Here is a 17,673-nt window from a genome sequence, read left to right on the forward strand (position 1 = left end):
GTCAACACTTTGTAAAAGTAAACATTGATCAGCTGAGGACATCCACGCCAAGCACATTTTTTTCTCTTGGTATTTTTTAAATATAAGATAGATACTAACATTACGCTACCCATAGATCTGTATCTAACTCTAGATGAATTCATCTGCCTCCAGTGATTCTCTGTAAGGTTTTGTTGAATATGGAATATATAAGAATAAGATGTCAAACAATGAGCTTATGATTTCTGAAACCCAGAAGAATGAATATTTTAGTTGTCAAAATTGAAATTCACAGAAACTTTATTCTATAAATTAGTTAATTCTTAAATTGCCTATGGAAATTTTATATCCTTATTAAATTCTATTGCTTATATAGTCAGTTACAGTATGAATGCCTAAATTCATATTCTTCATTCCAGAGATGTACAGATACGACCATTTCACCTTTATCGTAATCTCAAGAGACTCCTTAGAAAAAAATATATCTGGATCTGTTCCAAACTTTAAAAAGTGCCATTTGGACCGTTAGGGTGACGGCCAATATTTTCTACCCTTACACTCTTAATGGCGTCATTAAACGTCTTTTCTCAATGGCGTCATGCAATGAATGTAAATGTATTACGTGTGTTCTACGTTCTTAGCAAGCCAGTAGACATTATATTTCTGGCAACTTGATTCATCACTTTTGCGAGTGTTTCAGATAGCGAAGGAGTATACACCCATGTGATCCTAATAATAAACTTTGAATTATGACTTTAAAACCTAATTATAAGCTAATTCTTTGACATTTTGAAGGTAAGCATGTACCAAAACATAATATTAACGAGCAGCTGAAGTTGTCTCGTGTGCGTTTTTAATATTACGACTGCAGTTCAATATCATTATTCTAAATGTCCTTACATTCGTAGGTTGAACTACGTCCTCATGATGCGGTTTTCGTCAAAACCGGATGTCGGTTTATAAATGTGAAAGGTCGCATTCATACTTTCTGCGCAGTGTATGTCGCTCGCTGCAACGAAATGAAATTTACAGAATGACATAAATCTCTATGCCAGATAAATGTCAGTATTAGAAACCTCTCGATATCCAAGGCTTGGATGGCGAGATTTTCAAGAACTTGACTTCGATTTGAAAAATTTATATATTCATTTGCTAATCTCGATAGCAATTTTAAAATCCATTGCATTATTGTCTCATATATTGTAAGCATGCTTCATACGTTACTGAAAACTTCACCCATTTTAAAACATCAGTATTTTTGCTATCGCTATAATGAATAAATTGTGTTCATTATGTTACCACTTTTTAAAACTCAAATATGAGATTTTTTTCCTTTTTTTTTATTTATTAGTACTGATAAATCAACCCACGTGAATAAAAATGTTTAGGAGCTTGCTATTTTCTTATTTCCTGGCAATTTTCCTCTGTTTCTGGCATGTCTAAGGCCACTCCAAAATTACGTACCATCAAATCTCGCATCTGTTGTGAACGCTTGTGAATCTCAAAAACAGGCGTTTTAGTAATTTAAGCAAGCGCCGACCAACCGGTACAGTAGTTAATGACATTAACTGCCGCAGCGATGGGTCCGGGCTCGAATCCCGAAGAAAGCTCGGTTGTGACTGGCCGTCCCTTCACAGGAGGCAGTGATGCCCACCTACGAGGTGCTTCCATAATGAAATGGCTACCACTTCCGGCCCTTGAAATGGCGCAAGGCTAATGGCCATTAAATAAAGTGTCCGGCCATTAAAAAAACAGTTATTTAAGTAAACAGTTAGGCAAAGGATTTAGCCTTCTAAAAGTTAATAGATAAAAACATTTGCATCCTAATTTACGCCATTTTATCCCCTTCTCTAGAATGCGTAATATTTGTCAACTTAGAGAAGATAGAAAGTTCGTTATAGGAGAACTGGAGAACCACTTTGCGCCCAAAATATAATTTTACTTTTAAAATGTACACGTATTTAAAAATTATGAAGAAATTATTGAATAAATTTTTAATGCACATACAGTATAACAACCTAGTATTAAACGTTTTCAACATAATTCTCTACAAAGGATATTAACACATCAATCTTCTATTGTTTAGTTTCATTTATGTGTACACAAGAAAATGACTACTCCTGTGTAGAAAAAATGCTTGTCTTTTAACATGTGGGAGCCCCTTGGGGTACTTAAGAAAGTTATATTAATTCATTTTCAACATGAAAAGTTGAAAACTTTTCAGTTTTATGGATTTCATAATAATGAATAAAATCTTCTATGGTAAATACGTACTGATATATATAATAAATTATGGCATAATTTTTCTATGACAAGTCTTGATATAAGCACTATTGGTAGCTCATATAATAGCCATGTCATGAAATGTAGGAGGAGACGATTTTTGAAACAGTTTGCAAAACAAAAGTTAATTATTACGACAAATATCATTCTAGTGTAAAGCACGATCAGCCTGTGGTAGAGGCAAATTGTGAAACTTAATTTTTAGATTTCCGCTCTTTATTCACAGATGGATGTTTAAACTAATTATTTCGCCAGTAAACTTAAAAATCATAAATTTTGAAATTGCAATTTCTTCAAAAATGCAAAGTCGAGTTAAAGTTTTAATGCTGGGAAATCCGCTATTTGGCTTTAATTAAAATATTCAATGCCACATTGCATATTATAGATGTTACAAATTCATATGTCAAGAAAGAAATTCTTAAATTTTCGTTTCATTTTGTTCCTTTTGCCGAAATGCACACTTTCGTCAAATTAAATCAAATTTGACCAAACACAGGCGCAATGGGTTGTGTTGTTATCGCATAATTCATGTCCAGGCTACAGACATGGAATGGTTCAATGGATTCACCTGTTGTTGACCGTAAGCCATGAGCCATGCAAATCCAGGAGCTATAGCCGACTTCATGAACAATTATGCGTAGGCTGCTCATGTCTTTGTAACAGATGATGAACATCAAAAGTTACAGTGCAGTTTGATCAAACACAGAAATATTTGGTGTATTGTTGTTGCATAATGTCTTGTACAGGCTGTGAGAAACCTCGTGAATTAATCAAGGGTAGATCAGGCGTTGTTCCAGTCGTTGGTCACTGTCATGATAACAGCAGTTTTAGGATTATTATTACGATTTTGTCCAACTGCATCTAAATTTTGATCTAGGACAAAACAGTTTCACACATTCTCTAATCTGCAGATCTTGTACTTTTCTTCGTTTACTATTTACTTCTCAACAGGATGTTTGAATAAATGAATTTTAAATGCTCCAAACACGTGAAAGTCACAAGTATATGTAGCTTATCGGAAATTCTAACCAGAGGCCATACGTGTAGTAAATAGCCTCAGTACTAAACATTTCTTTGAAATGGTGATTAGATACATGATTACAGTAGTATCTGTATAATATATATATACTTAAAGCTACACAGCGTAAGACTAGCGCATAACACCACTTTATTCCCTTATTTATTATAAGGACATCGTATAACGCCATTTAATTCGTAATATTAATTTATTTATTTTGCCTTCTTTCAATTAATTACTGTTACCATCTCTGTGTTAACAAGGTACTACCATTACGATACAGGTAAGTGAATGATAGAAACGGGGAATATTAAGTTGAATAAACTTGATATAAGTTGAATGAACACTCAATTTTCACTAAACTGGACATTTTATTGAGTTTATAATTATTATTATAGAATTGTCCATATTCAGTTTCTTTATGTTTTACTGTGCATAGAAAATAATATGTGTACTTTTATATTATACTTGTTATGTAATGAAAATATTCATTTTCTTTCAGATGGGCGACATTTTAAAACACAAGATTCAAAAGAGACCAGACAGACAAGAACTGGTGCAACGACATATCCTTGAAGGTATAAATTTTAGTCAGATAAATTTATTGACCGAATAAAACAGATAGATAAAGCTTTTAATTTTGAATGAATATACTAAATGAAATAGATAATCAGTCAGTCTAAAGACTTACAATAAATCTTGAAATATACAATAAATTTTACTAGCTAAATCCCACCTAGTAAGATTTATCAACATAAAAAAGTATGCATAAAACGTCCCTTAAACGCCTCATTGTTTATTTAATAATAGTTTCTATTTTCAATCGCTTTGTCATACATAGAAACAGAAACATTTCTGACATTTGAAACATCGAATCGCGCATCCATATTTGTGTTCTTATTTCGAGACTAATTTCGGCTAGTATGTTTCATCCCTTTCTTCGTTTAACAGACCTTTTACTAACGTGTGTAACTTGGCTATTTCCTTAATTCTTAAAATTCTTCTCTGCTTGCGATAAATTGGGAATTTCGGACAGAGCAAATATCCAATCAGACTGTGTTTAGGTAATACCTACAAAAGCACTGAAAATTAATCGCTTAATGACCGAATTTATATTAAACATTATGCCGAAAATCCCTGACTTTTTATACCATTTTTATTATCTACAGATATCACTAGATGTAGCTTTGCAAGGCGGGAACAAAAACAATTTTCTTGAGGAAAAAACAAGATAGATATTATAGTTCATGGCATTACCCGAGTCAACTCGAGCTTCAATGAAGCAGCCAAAATGAACACAATTTAGCCAAAAGTAATATAGAACTGTAGTCTAGGTAATAACAGTTAATAAGAGTTAAAGTAAAAAATTAAGTAAATACATTTTACGATCTATAAATATCATTGACAGTATGTTGCAGTCTGAAACATGGTGTAACACATAGCGGCACATCACAGCCTGGACAATAATACCGCCATTACCGCTCGAGGGTAATCACAAAAGCCGCCTGGACCCTTCCCACAGAAAAGAAAATGTGCATAGCAAAGTGCCGATTGCCACGCGATATTACTGGCGATGGCATTAAATATCCGTAACATTTTAGCTCTACAGTTAATTCGTTCATGAAAAAATCGAAACGGCATCTACACTGATTATTATAAATAAAGACAAAATCACAAAAATAACGATAACTCTCTCAAAAATAAGCCAACCGTGTAAAATTTGAATACGTTGCCAAGTAAGAGTAGCTGAGTATAACTGCAATATGCAAATTATTGGCGCTGCACTCGGAATACGTCATCTGCGAGGAGCATAAAATTCCATGTTAGAGAGCAAGCCCACATATTTCACTTTGATAGTGACATCAGAAATCTGAGATAACCAATTCGTAACAATGACCTCCAGGCATCATTTGCCTGCAGAACTACGATAGGGAACCATTGGAAGACTAGAGGCGGGCCGGAACTACGATAGGGAACCATTGGAAGACTAGAGTCAAACAAAAGTGGCCAGGTGGCTAAATGTGAGTCTTTCTGTGGTTCAAAGACTTTGGAGGCAATTTCAAACCACAGATTCGGCACCTAGGAGGTTCAACCAAGGACGCCCAACTGCTACGACGAGCGCCGATGGCCGGTATTTGACATTTATGTGCACACACGAATACAACCGCTGCTCCGACTCTTCCTCCCTTAGATCCTCCCTTGCTGCAGCCACCGGAAGGTTGGCTTCAACGTCAACTGTGCGTAGAAGGTTTGTATGCGAGGCGACCAGCTATTTGCGTGCCGCTCACGTCACGCCATAGGAGGGACTGTTTGTAGTGGGCACGACAACATGTTCACTGGACGCCTGATCAATGGACGGCTGTTCTCTTTACAGATGAGTCCAGGTGTAGTCTCGGAAGCGATAGTTGGCGTTATTTGATATGGAGAGAACCTGGAACCCGTTATCATCCGTCAAATATCCGTGAAAGAGATGCATACGGAAGAGGCAGTGTTTGTGTTTGGGGTGGCATTTCTTTGGGTGGACGCACAGACCTCCATGTCTATCCAAGGGGAACCGTGAATGCTCAGGTTTATAGAGATGACATCCTTGATGCTTATATGCGCCCATATGCCGGGGCAATAGGTGATGCTTTCCTGTTACAGAACGACAACACAAGACCACACAGGGCTCGTATCGTAGATGATTATCTTCAACAGGAAACAATTATGCGCATGGAGTGGCCAGCACGATCTCCGGACTTGAATCCTATCGAGCACGTTTGGGATGCTTTAGGGAGAGGTCTAGCTGCTCTCAGACCCTTGCCGCGCTTGCAACTGCTTTGCAAGAAAAATGGCTCTCGCTTCCTATGGAACTGATAGACCGCATAATTGAAAGCATCACACATCGCTGAATGTGCTGTATGGCTTCTAGAGGCGATTATATTCCATATTGAAGGTACCTTTACTATAGCAAAAACTTACATCTTCTATTTGTTCATTTTATACATGTGCTAATTTCTATACTACCATAATTGTCTGGTAATTTCTTTTTATGTTATTTGATATCTTACTATGTGTTGTATATTGTGGATAAGTTTCATAAAATTCTACATGTAACATTTTCAGTAATCATGATTTTTGTGATTTTTCCTTAATTTATGATAACCAGTGTATTTCCGAGATATCTCGGGCGCGGTCGTGAAGCGATTAAGGGCGAATTAGCTAATGACACATCTAACACATACATCAGGCACATACATCAGGTGTGTTATCATACACACCAAAGCTGTCCATTCTTTCATAAAGTTGAGGTGAAATCGTCATCGTCTATGGGCGAAGTAACCATCCACTGATGTGGTGAAGAAAATATGAAATAATAATCTAATTATGTAGTACATTGACGGCTAAATGATGATTGGGACCGCATGAGGCTTATTAGCTATTTTCTAGGACCTGCAGCTAGATTAACAAAATTTATTGTGAATGACTGCGGATTCCGGAATGTATGTATATATTTTTAACATTTTGCAACTATCTCTAAGACTTAAATATCAGCATTATCACCAAAAATCACTTTTCTGATGTTGTTTTGCGTATATGTGTCCACAGTGTTCTCATGAACTCACATTATATTATCAGTTTTCATATTTAAGGACATATATATTTTTCTTGACATGCATTCTAAACGGCCCTTTGGATTACTTTGAGTAACTTTCTCTGTGGCCTCGATATTGTTCTGTCTATAAAACTCTTTAAAAGAACTGTTTTGAAATTACTACCAGAAGGCACTTATTGAAACCGTTTTTTTTTTTTTTTTTTTTTTTTTTTTTTTTTTTTTTTTTTAAGAGGAAATGTTTGTAAATATTTTTCAGGTATACATATTATGCGGCTCATGGGCAAAATCGCATCTTAAATAGGCCTTTGAAGCCGCAATGTAAGAAATTACTAGATTGTGATTACCAAATTGGACAGTTTAATGTGCACCACTTATCACAGCGTGTCTTTTGGCCGAATAGTAGATAGATAATGGACAGACAAGACATTGCTGATTTTTACAAAAGGGATTTTTTTTTTCGTTGAAAGAAAAATAAGTTAATATGATTCTGCTGATATCTTTAGTTTCGTAAATAAAAGACTTCACTAAATAAATACACGAGCTTCCTTGCTGATTCTCTGCGCTTTTCTTTTCCTAGTTTGTTTTCAACTTTTCTTTTACGTATACACATCAAACACATTCATTCGCAATTAAGCGTAATAACATGTTGACTTCCAAGAATGTATCGCTTTTATGCAACATATTTTCACATAGTTAGAGCTGAGTGAAAGCTAGTACATCAAATGCTCTTTATGTGTTTATTATTTATAATATTTCTTGACTCCAGTTTCATTAAAGAGTATTAAATAAAAGAACATGATTTCTGGAGTTGTTTTCAAAGCATAAAATGCTGCATAATGGATAATAAATGTAATTTCTTTATGAAATAGATTCTTGCATCGATCCAAGTTTACAAGACAAGCAGAGGCAATTGAAAAGGGCGCGTCTTGCTGATGGCCTCAACGATAGAATATCACAAAGACCAGGACCTCTGGAGTTGGTAAAGGTGAACATATTGCATGCAGATGAACTCTTGGCTCAAGCTGTCCATGGTAAGAGTCATTGGTTTATGAATTATGGAAAATCACTACAAGGGATATTTGTCCAAATGGAGGTACTTCCTTTTATGAAAACTTGGCGGCACAAGGAAGAGAACTACGAATGTCCCATATTGTGCCGCAATAAACTAATAATCTTTCGAAGGCTGAGTCACTAGAGGGTGACGTGGCAAAAATCATTTTGCCTTTAACATAAAATGTTATTTAGCTAACAGAGTCTAAGCACCAAAAAATGTTGTATTTAAGAGACGTCTTGTGGCCTCAAAAGAGGTGTTGGCTCCATAGATAATGGTTAGGTGTGGAAAAAATTCGTGTTTACTAGTGTTAGATACTAGATGCCGCTGCTCGCCGTCACTTAAGAGAAATATTTTTGAAAAAATACCCTTTAAAAAATTACTACTCGATAAAACGATATTTAAAATATGTAATGATTTAATTTTGCTTTTACACATTTGTACATGTTTTTCTGAAACCTTTAGTAAACCGTAGCAGCATAAAGCGAAGAAACAGTTACTATTAATATTTACGAGGAATTGTTTTGAGCTTTCTCAGATCTTCATAAATATATAACAAATTATGGCAAATAACTGTTAAAACTCAAAAACGCTAAAACATTATGGCATAATTTATATATAGTCTACATAAATCGAAATAACGTGTGTACAGGTAGTTTCGTTTTCCAAAACTGAAAGAGACAAATGGCAAATTGAAAATATTAAAGATGTAACAGTGATGATAGTGCCGTTGAGTCGAATCTTTAGAGTTCCAGTAGCAGATTTAGTGGGTAACTTACGTATTATGTTGTCACAAAATGATTTAGAACCAGTTTAGGATAAAGGAGACATAACAACATACTCATAATATCTGTGCTTTCGTTTGATGTAACTCCGGTTTATTCTTGATAAGCCGCATTTTGTTTTAACTGTTATCCTTGCATTTTATAAAAGTTATTAAAATCTAGTATCAACCTTCTGCAGAAACTCAAGGACTGAATTAAAAGTTACGAGATCCTACCATCAGAAAATGTGTGTATTAATGGACACGATGTGGTCAGTTGAACATGGCCGACAGGACAGTAATAGATTGGAACAATAACGTACGGGAGGTTTGCATTAAATAGCGTTCTAAAAAGAGCTTTTGTTAAAATAGTAGTGCCTAACAAAATAGTAGAAATCAATGAAAGCCTTTTTTACGAAGTTCAGAAACGAAACCAATGGAATACTGGTTGTATATGAAATAAAGGTGAGTCGGTTCTTCCAGAATTCCGCAGGAACGATTAGCGAGATAAACGCCATTTTTAACGGTTGCGGGATAATTAAAGTACCATCTAATGTACTATGCTGTATATGTATGGAGACGGTAAAGGTCATTTATTAATATTTTATAGGTGTTATAATTTGATGCGTCTACGATTTTACGCCAGTTTGTTCCAAATCTGTCGTATACTGTGGCTATCGTGAAATGCTTGAATGAAGCCGGTATACTTGTAGATACTGTTAAGGATTTTGAAGAAGCCAGAAAACCAAAAAAAAAAATTGCCAGGTTTACGAACACGGAGCTTGTATTTATGTAGAATTTACTTTTAAAACACACACGGAGAGCACGGATATTGCATTATTAAATGCTTTATTTTACTAATAAGAAATAAATAAAAGGTAAGTTAAGTAAAAATTAATATTGCAGGTGATGTCATGATAGTTATACTCAGTCCACACAGGTTTCATGTAATGATGAACATTTCAGTCCTATACACACGTAACATCCATGGCTAGCTTTAGATAATGTGATCAGCTTGGCTAAAGGAACTTAAACATCAAAGGAAACCGTCTGTTTCCACCAACTCTTAGAGGATTTACAAGCCGTCTGCTTGCCTCCGCTCATCTCCACGTCTGGACGCTATCTGATGTTGTCTCGATTGCTCCGCACTGCGCTAAGCTGGGTTGACGTCACCTCGCTGGGTATTCTAAGTCAGCATCGGTCGTCGATGATTTCCACATTTATGAACTGAATATGCTAACCATTACAAAAGCACGCACAAAGAAATGCGGTAATTCTTTGTATGCTTACTATAAAACTGGCACAATTTTTCTGTTTACCTGTATTTGTAAATTATCAAAATATTCAAGAAAAATGCTTTAAACTTATATGTTAATTCATATATATAGTCATTCATTCCGCAGTCCTTACATAAAATGTACTGAACGATATTTTTGTTTTCCATTCCTCTTCCCCATGCAAAAGCGACAAATCACTTCCGATTTCTTTTATTAACTGCAAAAAACTCACCAGTTTGCTTTCTTTAGTGAAACCAAAGTGTAAAGTGAACAATCGTAAAAGCTAGGGTTAGAACTTTCTCCACAAAGACACTCTTTCGCCTCGGCAGATAGCCCTCATGTACTTTATCATAATCCAAATATTCGAATTCGATCGTAAAGCTAGGAGCATATGTATAATAAAATATTCCTTAAATTTAAACTTTGTAAACCATGTAATACATTATTGGTAAGTAGTTGCTGCAGCTGTTTCTGTTCGGTTTATGGCAAGGATGAAGATATGCATATCCATCTAAATAAAAAATTTTTACCTAGGCAGGAATCTGTTGGTGCCTGATCGGAAGAATAAGTCGAGACCGAATACCAGATAAATTCTAAATATTTAAATCAGCAGGAATCAGCATCTTATGAGTCTCATGAGCATGGATTCTTCTTTTTTAAGAAATGCTTAAACATGGTGATAGGTATATAGATTATAACTGTTGGTCAGTTGTGTTGTATTAGATACCTATGAAAAGAAAAGGTTAACTGGATAGTTTAATTATGTCTGCATCATTAGGATTCTTAAAGATCTAAATAAGCAAGCCAACTAAAGAGGGAAACTTGCAGTTGCTAGGTATAAATAAATATGTTTACTAAAGAAAATTATCAATTATAAGAAGAAGAAAGAGGTCGTGCGGTAAAGTCTTCTTAAAAAAGGGACAAATTTCACCAATTTGGTTGTAAAACTGTAGAGTCATTGTGCTAAAACCTCGCATTCTGAAATTTGTAATCATGCTATACTACAATTTTTAAATCGCTTGCAGAGCAAAAATTAAAATCATTGAATAATACATTCAGTAGCAGATAAGCAGATTAATTCATGACTCGTCACAGCTTTCTAGTATTACGGCTTCCCGAAGATGACTGCACCTGCAAAAAATTGACCTTAAGGTCTCAAAAATTATTATTTTTTTTTTAATTATTATGTGCTCCGCCTTTAAGCGCTACACGGAAAGGGAAGGATTGGCCATGGAGGACTATCTTAGGGAAACTGTTTTGTATTCACGCTACACATCGAAAACACCCGTGCAGCCAGTTTGGACTCGATTCCCGGACCTGTCTACCAACGTTAAGCGGCTTTTACCGCTCAGGCATGGTGGGCTCAAAAATGTATTGTCTGAACACTTCCAAAATTTTGCATAAGGGCAAAAAATCGCCAAACCTCGTAAAAACATTTATCATCAATGTCTTTTAGGCTTAAGCAATCTGTACCTCTGGTTTTCCTTCAACTATTTCCCTAATTCCAGAATCTATATTTACTCAAAACTTCAGGCATTACAAGCTAATAAAGCAATTAGAGACATGCACTATAAAATTGAATAGGTGTCTTTTTAATCCTACCTGGAAGTACTAAGCATCGAAATTATCAATTAAAGAACACAAATGGTCTTAGGAAAATAATTCCGGTTTTCTCGCCTTGAAAATAGCATGCGCTTCACTAGCGTGATTTCATTGCATATAGATTACTCATTTTTATACATATCTGTTGCAACGGATACATAAATTTTATTTATAATATTACCATACCTGTCAATTGAAATATTTTTAAAGAACTGTCTTTCATTAAATAACTAAAAAAAGAATACTTTTAACGTGGTATGCTATGTATTTTAAGATATGTAAAGATAAATTTTATGTCTTTGATTATTTTTTGTAAATATCATAGCATTTGCATCTGTGTTGTTTTAATGTGCTGTTTTATTCCCCCTCTTCTACAGATGGTTCCTTACCGTTCAAAAACACATGCGACACACCTTCGCCAAAGACAAGGGTTGGCTTGGATGAAGATAGTGGAAGCGACGGTACTTTCTCCCCGTCGCCCCCCTACGACTTTAGCGAACATTCCCAGGGCAGGTAAAATAGCTTCGTACCTCATTATGCATAGATTTATGATAAAATAATTTCTAAATTTTTGGATGTTGTCTTCCAGTTTTCATGATTTATTTTTAAATAGAATAATTATGATTTTAAGTGAAAATTATAGCACTGATTTTAAATTAAATTGCTGTAAATTCGCTGATATCGTGGTTTTGTAATGAATTCGACTAATTAATGCTTTCGTTGGTAATTTCAGCCATAAAATTCAGAACATTACACTTGAGGATGTACTTTAATTTTACAGGCTTGTGTTTGATAACATGCCACTTGCCCGCGATTTGTTTCAGCGCGCACTTTCGAAATTAGTTAACATTTTCCTTTACTGCAAAATTTTTCATAAAATTGCACAGTATATAAAATATTTGGGAATACATGTTATAGTTACAGTATTTTCAAGTGAAGTTACTAAGAAAGCTATCATTCGTAATAGGCACAAACCGCTCGCATGTCATTGCCGCAATATCATTGTTTGTTTGTGTACATTCAAAAACTCTTCAAGAACTTAAACTAACATCAAAAACTTAACTAAACGTTCAGACACAGATCCTTCTCGCCCTCAAAATCGACAGTTTTATTCAAATATCTGAGCCAAAATAACGTTGCTCGTTTACATTATTTTAAATTTTACACTGGCGTGCTGCTCTTAAAATTTGCATTAGTTTACAATCGTACTAAATTATTCAGTGAAAATCATATTTTATAATAAAATATTGAAATGACTCTTTTAATTTACTGATTGTAGTGAGTGAAAACATTGAAGTAAACTAAAGTTTGTGAAAAGTGAAAAACAAAATGAATATAGGGCATCGTTAACATATGCAGCTGAAGATAATCTCAGTCGTAAAAATTCAGTGTTTCAAACGATTTTTAAACCAATATGAGGTTTAAAGCACCATATTTAAGCTATTAGCTGAAAGGTAATGATATTACGATAACAAGACTATCATTGTGGCCATATTCTTCTAAGGCCTGAGAATAGCTGGTAGAAGACAGTATGAAAGGAGGACATTATCGCTTCAAGAAACCAAAAATGTGAATATTCTTTTTTTTTCCATTACATATTCCTGTATGGCAAGCAAGAGCGTACTGTGTCTATCTAAGTGTGAATAACCCTTGCTTGTATTATGGCGTACGTATATTGCTAACCCAGAAAAGATGAACATGTGAAAATACGGTTTCTGTGAATGTTTTTGTCCTATCCTCATCGTAAAATGTAAAATCACAAATTGGGGACCAACATAAGCAATCAATGATGTATTATAACGAATTATATAACTCATTATCACGCATTACACATGTATGTAATATCTGTAACGTTATAATTTGAGTCAATCTCTCATTAACATAATATAATTTGTTTTTCAGCTTGCCTTCACTGGAAGCGAGCGAGCCGTCACCGAACCCCAACCAGGGGTCGCCTTGTTCCGCCGGAACTTCCTTTTCCATGTCACCCCCCAGCTCGGTGTCCTCCCCATTGTCCGTCCTGCCGTCCGTCGTGTCGCCGCAGTCGGCTCACGAGCAAATTTCAGATTATATCGTTCACATGCATCACAACGGCAACAAGGAGTCCTCCAACAAAAACAGGAAAAAGACCAAGCCAAAGACGCAACCCAAGCCGAGAACAATTAAATTTCATGAATATAAGGTAAATTTATTATCTGTGTATGTCTTCTTTTCTTGAAGAATGAAAGTCTTCGTGGCGAGATGTGCCAATTTTCTGAAAGTTTTTCTTACTCACTGGCTTAGGAATGTTCTGTTTGTCTCACTTTATGCAAACACATCATAAAACAACTCCTTTGTGTCTTGTGTTGGCCCAAATCTGCATTCCTGTACCTCAAAGCTAGCGCTGCTTATATTTTTGTTAAATTAATTTAACACTTAAATACTTCTACTCTGAAGATTTCCTCCATATTACTAAAGCACTAATTAGACTGATTGAATCGTAAGCTGATCAACTCTTCAATGGGTATAACATTAACCAATCATCATTGCTCTTCATCGAACGGTCTATTAGTGTCAAAAACGTGTAGGAGCCTAATATTTGATTTTATAACAGAATCTGTTTTTTAAAGGCCTAACGGAATGCACGTTTTGTTTTTTACTTAATTCCTCTCGGGTTATGCTTGGCTAATGCTGCTTAAAAATTAGCCATAAAATGCAGTTCCAGCGCTTAAACTGTCACAGAAAAATTCCAGTTTGAGAAATTTAAAAACAAAATATCATTCTTCCCGAATACATTCAGCATTTCATTTCAGCTCTAAATTCGTTCATTCTTACTGTCATTGTTAACGGAGAGTTTTTTCCTTTATGCGAAGTCTATTTATAAATCTGTTAAAAAATTCCTTTTTTATACCGTTTACAAAGACTCTTGTTTGGTAAATATACGCTTACTCTTCTATGAGCATTCTGAAAGATGTGTAATAATTTGCTTCTTTTTAATAAAGCCATTTGTATTTTATAGAAGCTTAGACAATTTTATAAAAGAAGGCATTGAATTTTTAAGACCATTTTTTTTTAATTATGAAAAAATGCTCACTGTATTATACCGAAAATTTTCAGTTTTTAATAAATTTAGTTACTTTTAAGAAAATAGGGTTTGCCCTGAGGAAGAATTAAATCGATATCGCTTATTTACTAAAGATTTGCGTTCTTTCAGTTTATGTTTTACAATTACCTGGGTATATAATTATGAGCGTCAAAAGAACAGGGTATCTTTAATTATAGAACCCTACTTCAAAACTGCCTCCAAGCGAAACCAGTCAACAGAAAATTGTGAAATTTCGTGGCGGACTTAACCACTTGCGCTACGACTAAACTTCACGGTTGCGGTGCCGTGTGCTACAATATAACAATATAATAAGCGGTAAAGTGTCTCATTTACGCCGCTCCGCGTCTGCGAGTGCAATCCAGAGCTGTAACTCGAGAAATAAACAATCTCGTTGTTAGGCGACGTGTGCACCACGTTATTTTCATTTTTGCGCGCGGTTTCAGACAATAGCATCTCGATGTGCGTGGCACGTGTTTTTAGCGCAAGTGGTTAATGAAGGAATGAAAATGTTTTTCAGCGAGAAAACAAATTAGTTACAAATAGCGTCACCAGAGGGCATTATATTAATATATTATATCAACAAGATATAATATATTAATATAATACCCTCTGGTGATGATATAATATATTAATATAATGCCCTCTGGTATTTAGCCTCACTTTTACAATAGTTTTAAAATTTTACATATTTTGTTACAAAAAAATATGTTCCACATGATGGTAATCATTTCAGCAACCATCTGAAATCGCAAGATGGTATGTTCCACAGATGAACGAAGTGTATGCTGGGAAATGTTCAGTACGTTGCGTGAAATGCTGGCTTTAAGATCAGGTAAAGTTCTTGAATGGTCACGATTTACCATATGTTCCAAATGTCCCCAAAGCCAAAACTCGCATGGATTGAGGTCTGGGGATCGGGGAAACCACAAAGTGCCGGCTGTTTTCGTAAAACAATTTTATTAACAAAGCGCGATCTCTTAAGCTGATCGTCATTGTGAGCAACAGGCACATTGATAAAAATGTCTTCGCTAATGTTTCTAGGTTTTATAACAGCTGCTGCATGACGTTGACAAAAATTTACATTTTAACTACAAAGTCTTCAAAGTAGAACGCCCTCTGGTGACGCTATTTGTAACTATTTTGTTCTCTGAAAGACGTTCTCATTCTTTCATTAAGCCCACCACGAAATTTCAAAATTTTCTGATCACTGTTTCGCTTGTAGGTAGTTTTGAAATAGGGTTCTTAATTACAGACACCCTGTACTTAAAAATGGAGATTAAAATTAGTCACATTGATGTACGAAATAAGAATTAAAATTTTTCTGATTGATTTTAGTTAAAACAAATCGTAAGATTTTATTTTTATTATAACGCCCTATGTTTTACTATTAATTTCTAGGAGACAAATTAGTTTTTATATTAGTTTCTCTAATTAAATTTTCATCTAATTTATTAAAACTAAAAATTATTATCTTAGGTGTGTAACAAATTAATATTACGCAGCTTATGCGTAACCAAAAATTCTGTGATATAAATCTTTTGAATTTTTTATTGAAAGAACAAATCCACGCAATCTTCTCTTTTTGCTTTCTTCAAATAAATATTCTAATAATCCATCTAAGAAAAGGGTAACACAGCTGGTACATGATATAAAGTTTAATGGGACAGCTAATCGCTTCTTGGAAGGCGAGAAAGCTTTTGCTGATGTTGGCACTGGCTGTTTTTGCTTTCAATGGAAATGACGCTTCGCAAGCAAGCCAAAGAAAATAATCAGCGTCCTAAAATTCGTTCAATCGGTTTGCACTCGTCCCTCAACAGAACTGAACAATCCGTCATCCGCGTCGCGTATCTATAAATAACTGGGGCATCTCCCTACTAGCATTATCCGCGTTCTGCCGTTTATCTGTGCAATGGTCATCCCATAAATAATGCGGTTTTCCAGTTCGACTAAAATTCGGTGGAGGAGGGATAGGACAAACTGCTTGCATCAACTTGTACGTATAAAAGCGAGTGGTAATTTTATCTTATTCTTATCCTTAGAGGAAGTTCTGAAGAATTTAACAGTCCCCCCCCCCTCAATTAAAACAACCTAAATGGAAATAACAAAGGAGCATATTCCGCATATTTTGCTTTATGAATTAAATAAAATAATTCTTAGCGGGAATATTAATGAAATATATGGGTATCGAACAATAAGCCAATGTTAATGGTGGTACCGAAAATTCTGAGCTTGAAACTGCAGCTTAGAAGATGAGCTTCTTCCTGGAAAATCTGAAGAAAATTCTGTTGTAGACACCACGTGACTTCCTTGTGCAGCCTATTAAATTATACACATATTTTCCTGCTTTTTATTTAAACCTATTTCCTCGAATTGTTTTAACGTAATCAAACGATTCTTCAAAGCAAGTTGAAAATGATATCAAAAATTGTAAATTTGAAATCCCGGTCAATTTTTGTCCTACAGGAATCAATTTTCTTGTATTTTTATTTTTTCATAACGAGTATAAAACTCCCGGTATAACAAACAGAAGCCTGCATTAAAAGTTAGACTTCGTTATTTTTCCAATTTTTTTTTTTTTTTTTAAATTTGACATTTCCCAAGCATTAATAATTTTGTCATTTAAAACATATCTCAAATTAGAAGCATATACTACCAAGAACGATTGCGAAAATAAAGGGCGTGTAAGGACTATAAGGGGTGTGGATATATATATATAAATTTGGTATTTCTGAGTGCAATAAAAATGGAAATGCGCCACTAGACGTTATAGCAGTCCCATATACAAAATTCCAACGTTCTGCGGCTAACTGTTTTTGGTTTACGCAAGGTACGTACGTACAGACGTCACGGAAAAAAAAATGGGATTTTTAATCCAATTTGAATTTATTTTGCGATCCGCTTTGGAATAAATAATCCTTTATTCTATAGTCAAATGATTTAATAGTCAAAATGGTCATTTCGGTTGAAATATGATACCCGTACTTTTTTGCAATCACAATACTTTCTTTACTTTGTACAAG

General features: G+C 34.8%; 1 protein-coding gene across 3 annotated transcripts in view; it reads left to right on the forward strand.

Annotated features, from left to right (window-relative positions):
• The window catches only part of LOC118184859 (uncharacterized), a 755,975-nt gene that overhangs the window by 696,224 nt on the left and 42,078 nt on the right, over nt 1–17,673 (forward strand). For all 3 annotated transcript variants that reach the window (XM_085813829.1, XM_085813830.1, XM_035354583.2), the window contains 4 exons: nt 3,783–3,858; nt 7,745–7,906; nt 11,946–12,081; nt 13,471–13,750. In XM_085813829.1, the coding sequence (XP_085669955.1) occupies nt 3,783–3,858; nt 7,745–7,906; nt 11,946–12,081; nt 13,471–13,750 (654 nt within the window). The remainder of the gene's footprint in view (nt 1–3,782; nt 3,859–7,744; nt 7,907–11,945; nt 12,082–13,470; nt 13,751–17,673) is intronic.

Source organism: Stegodyphus dumicola, chromosome 3 (genome assembly GCF_044657685.1).
Source record: "Stegodyphus dumicola isolate Sdum_Otavi_A_Nest chromosome 3, ASM4465768v1".
Lineage (NCBI taxonomy): Eukaryota > Metazoa > Arthropoda > Arachnida > Araneae > Eresidae > Stegodyphus > Stegodyphus dumicola.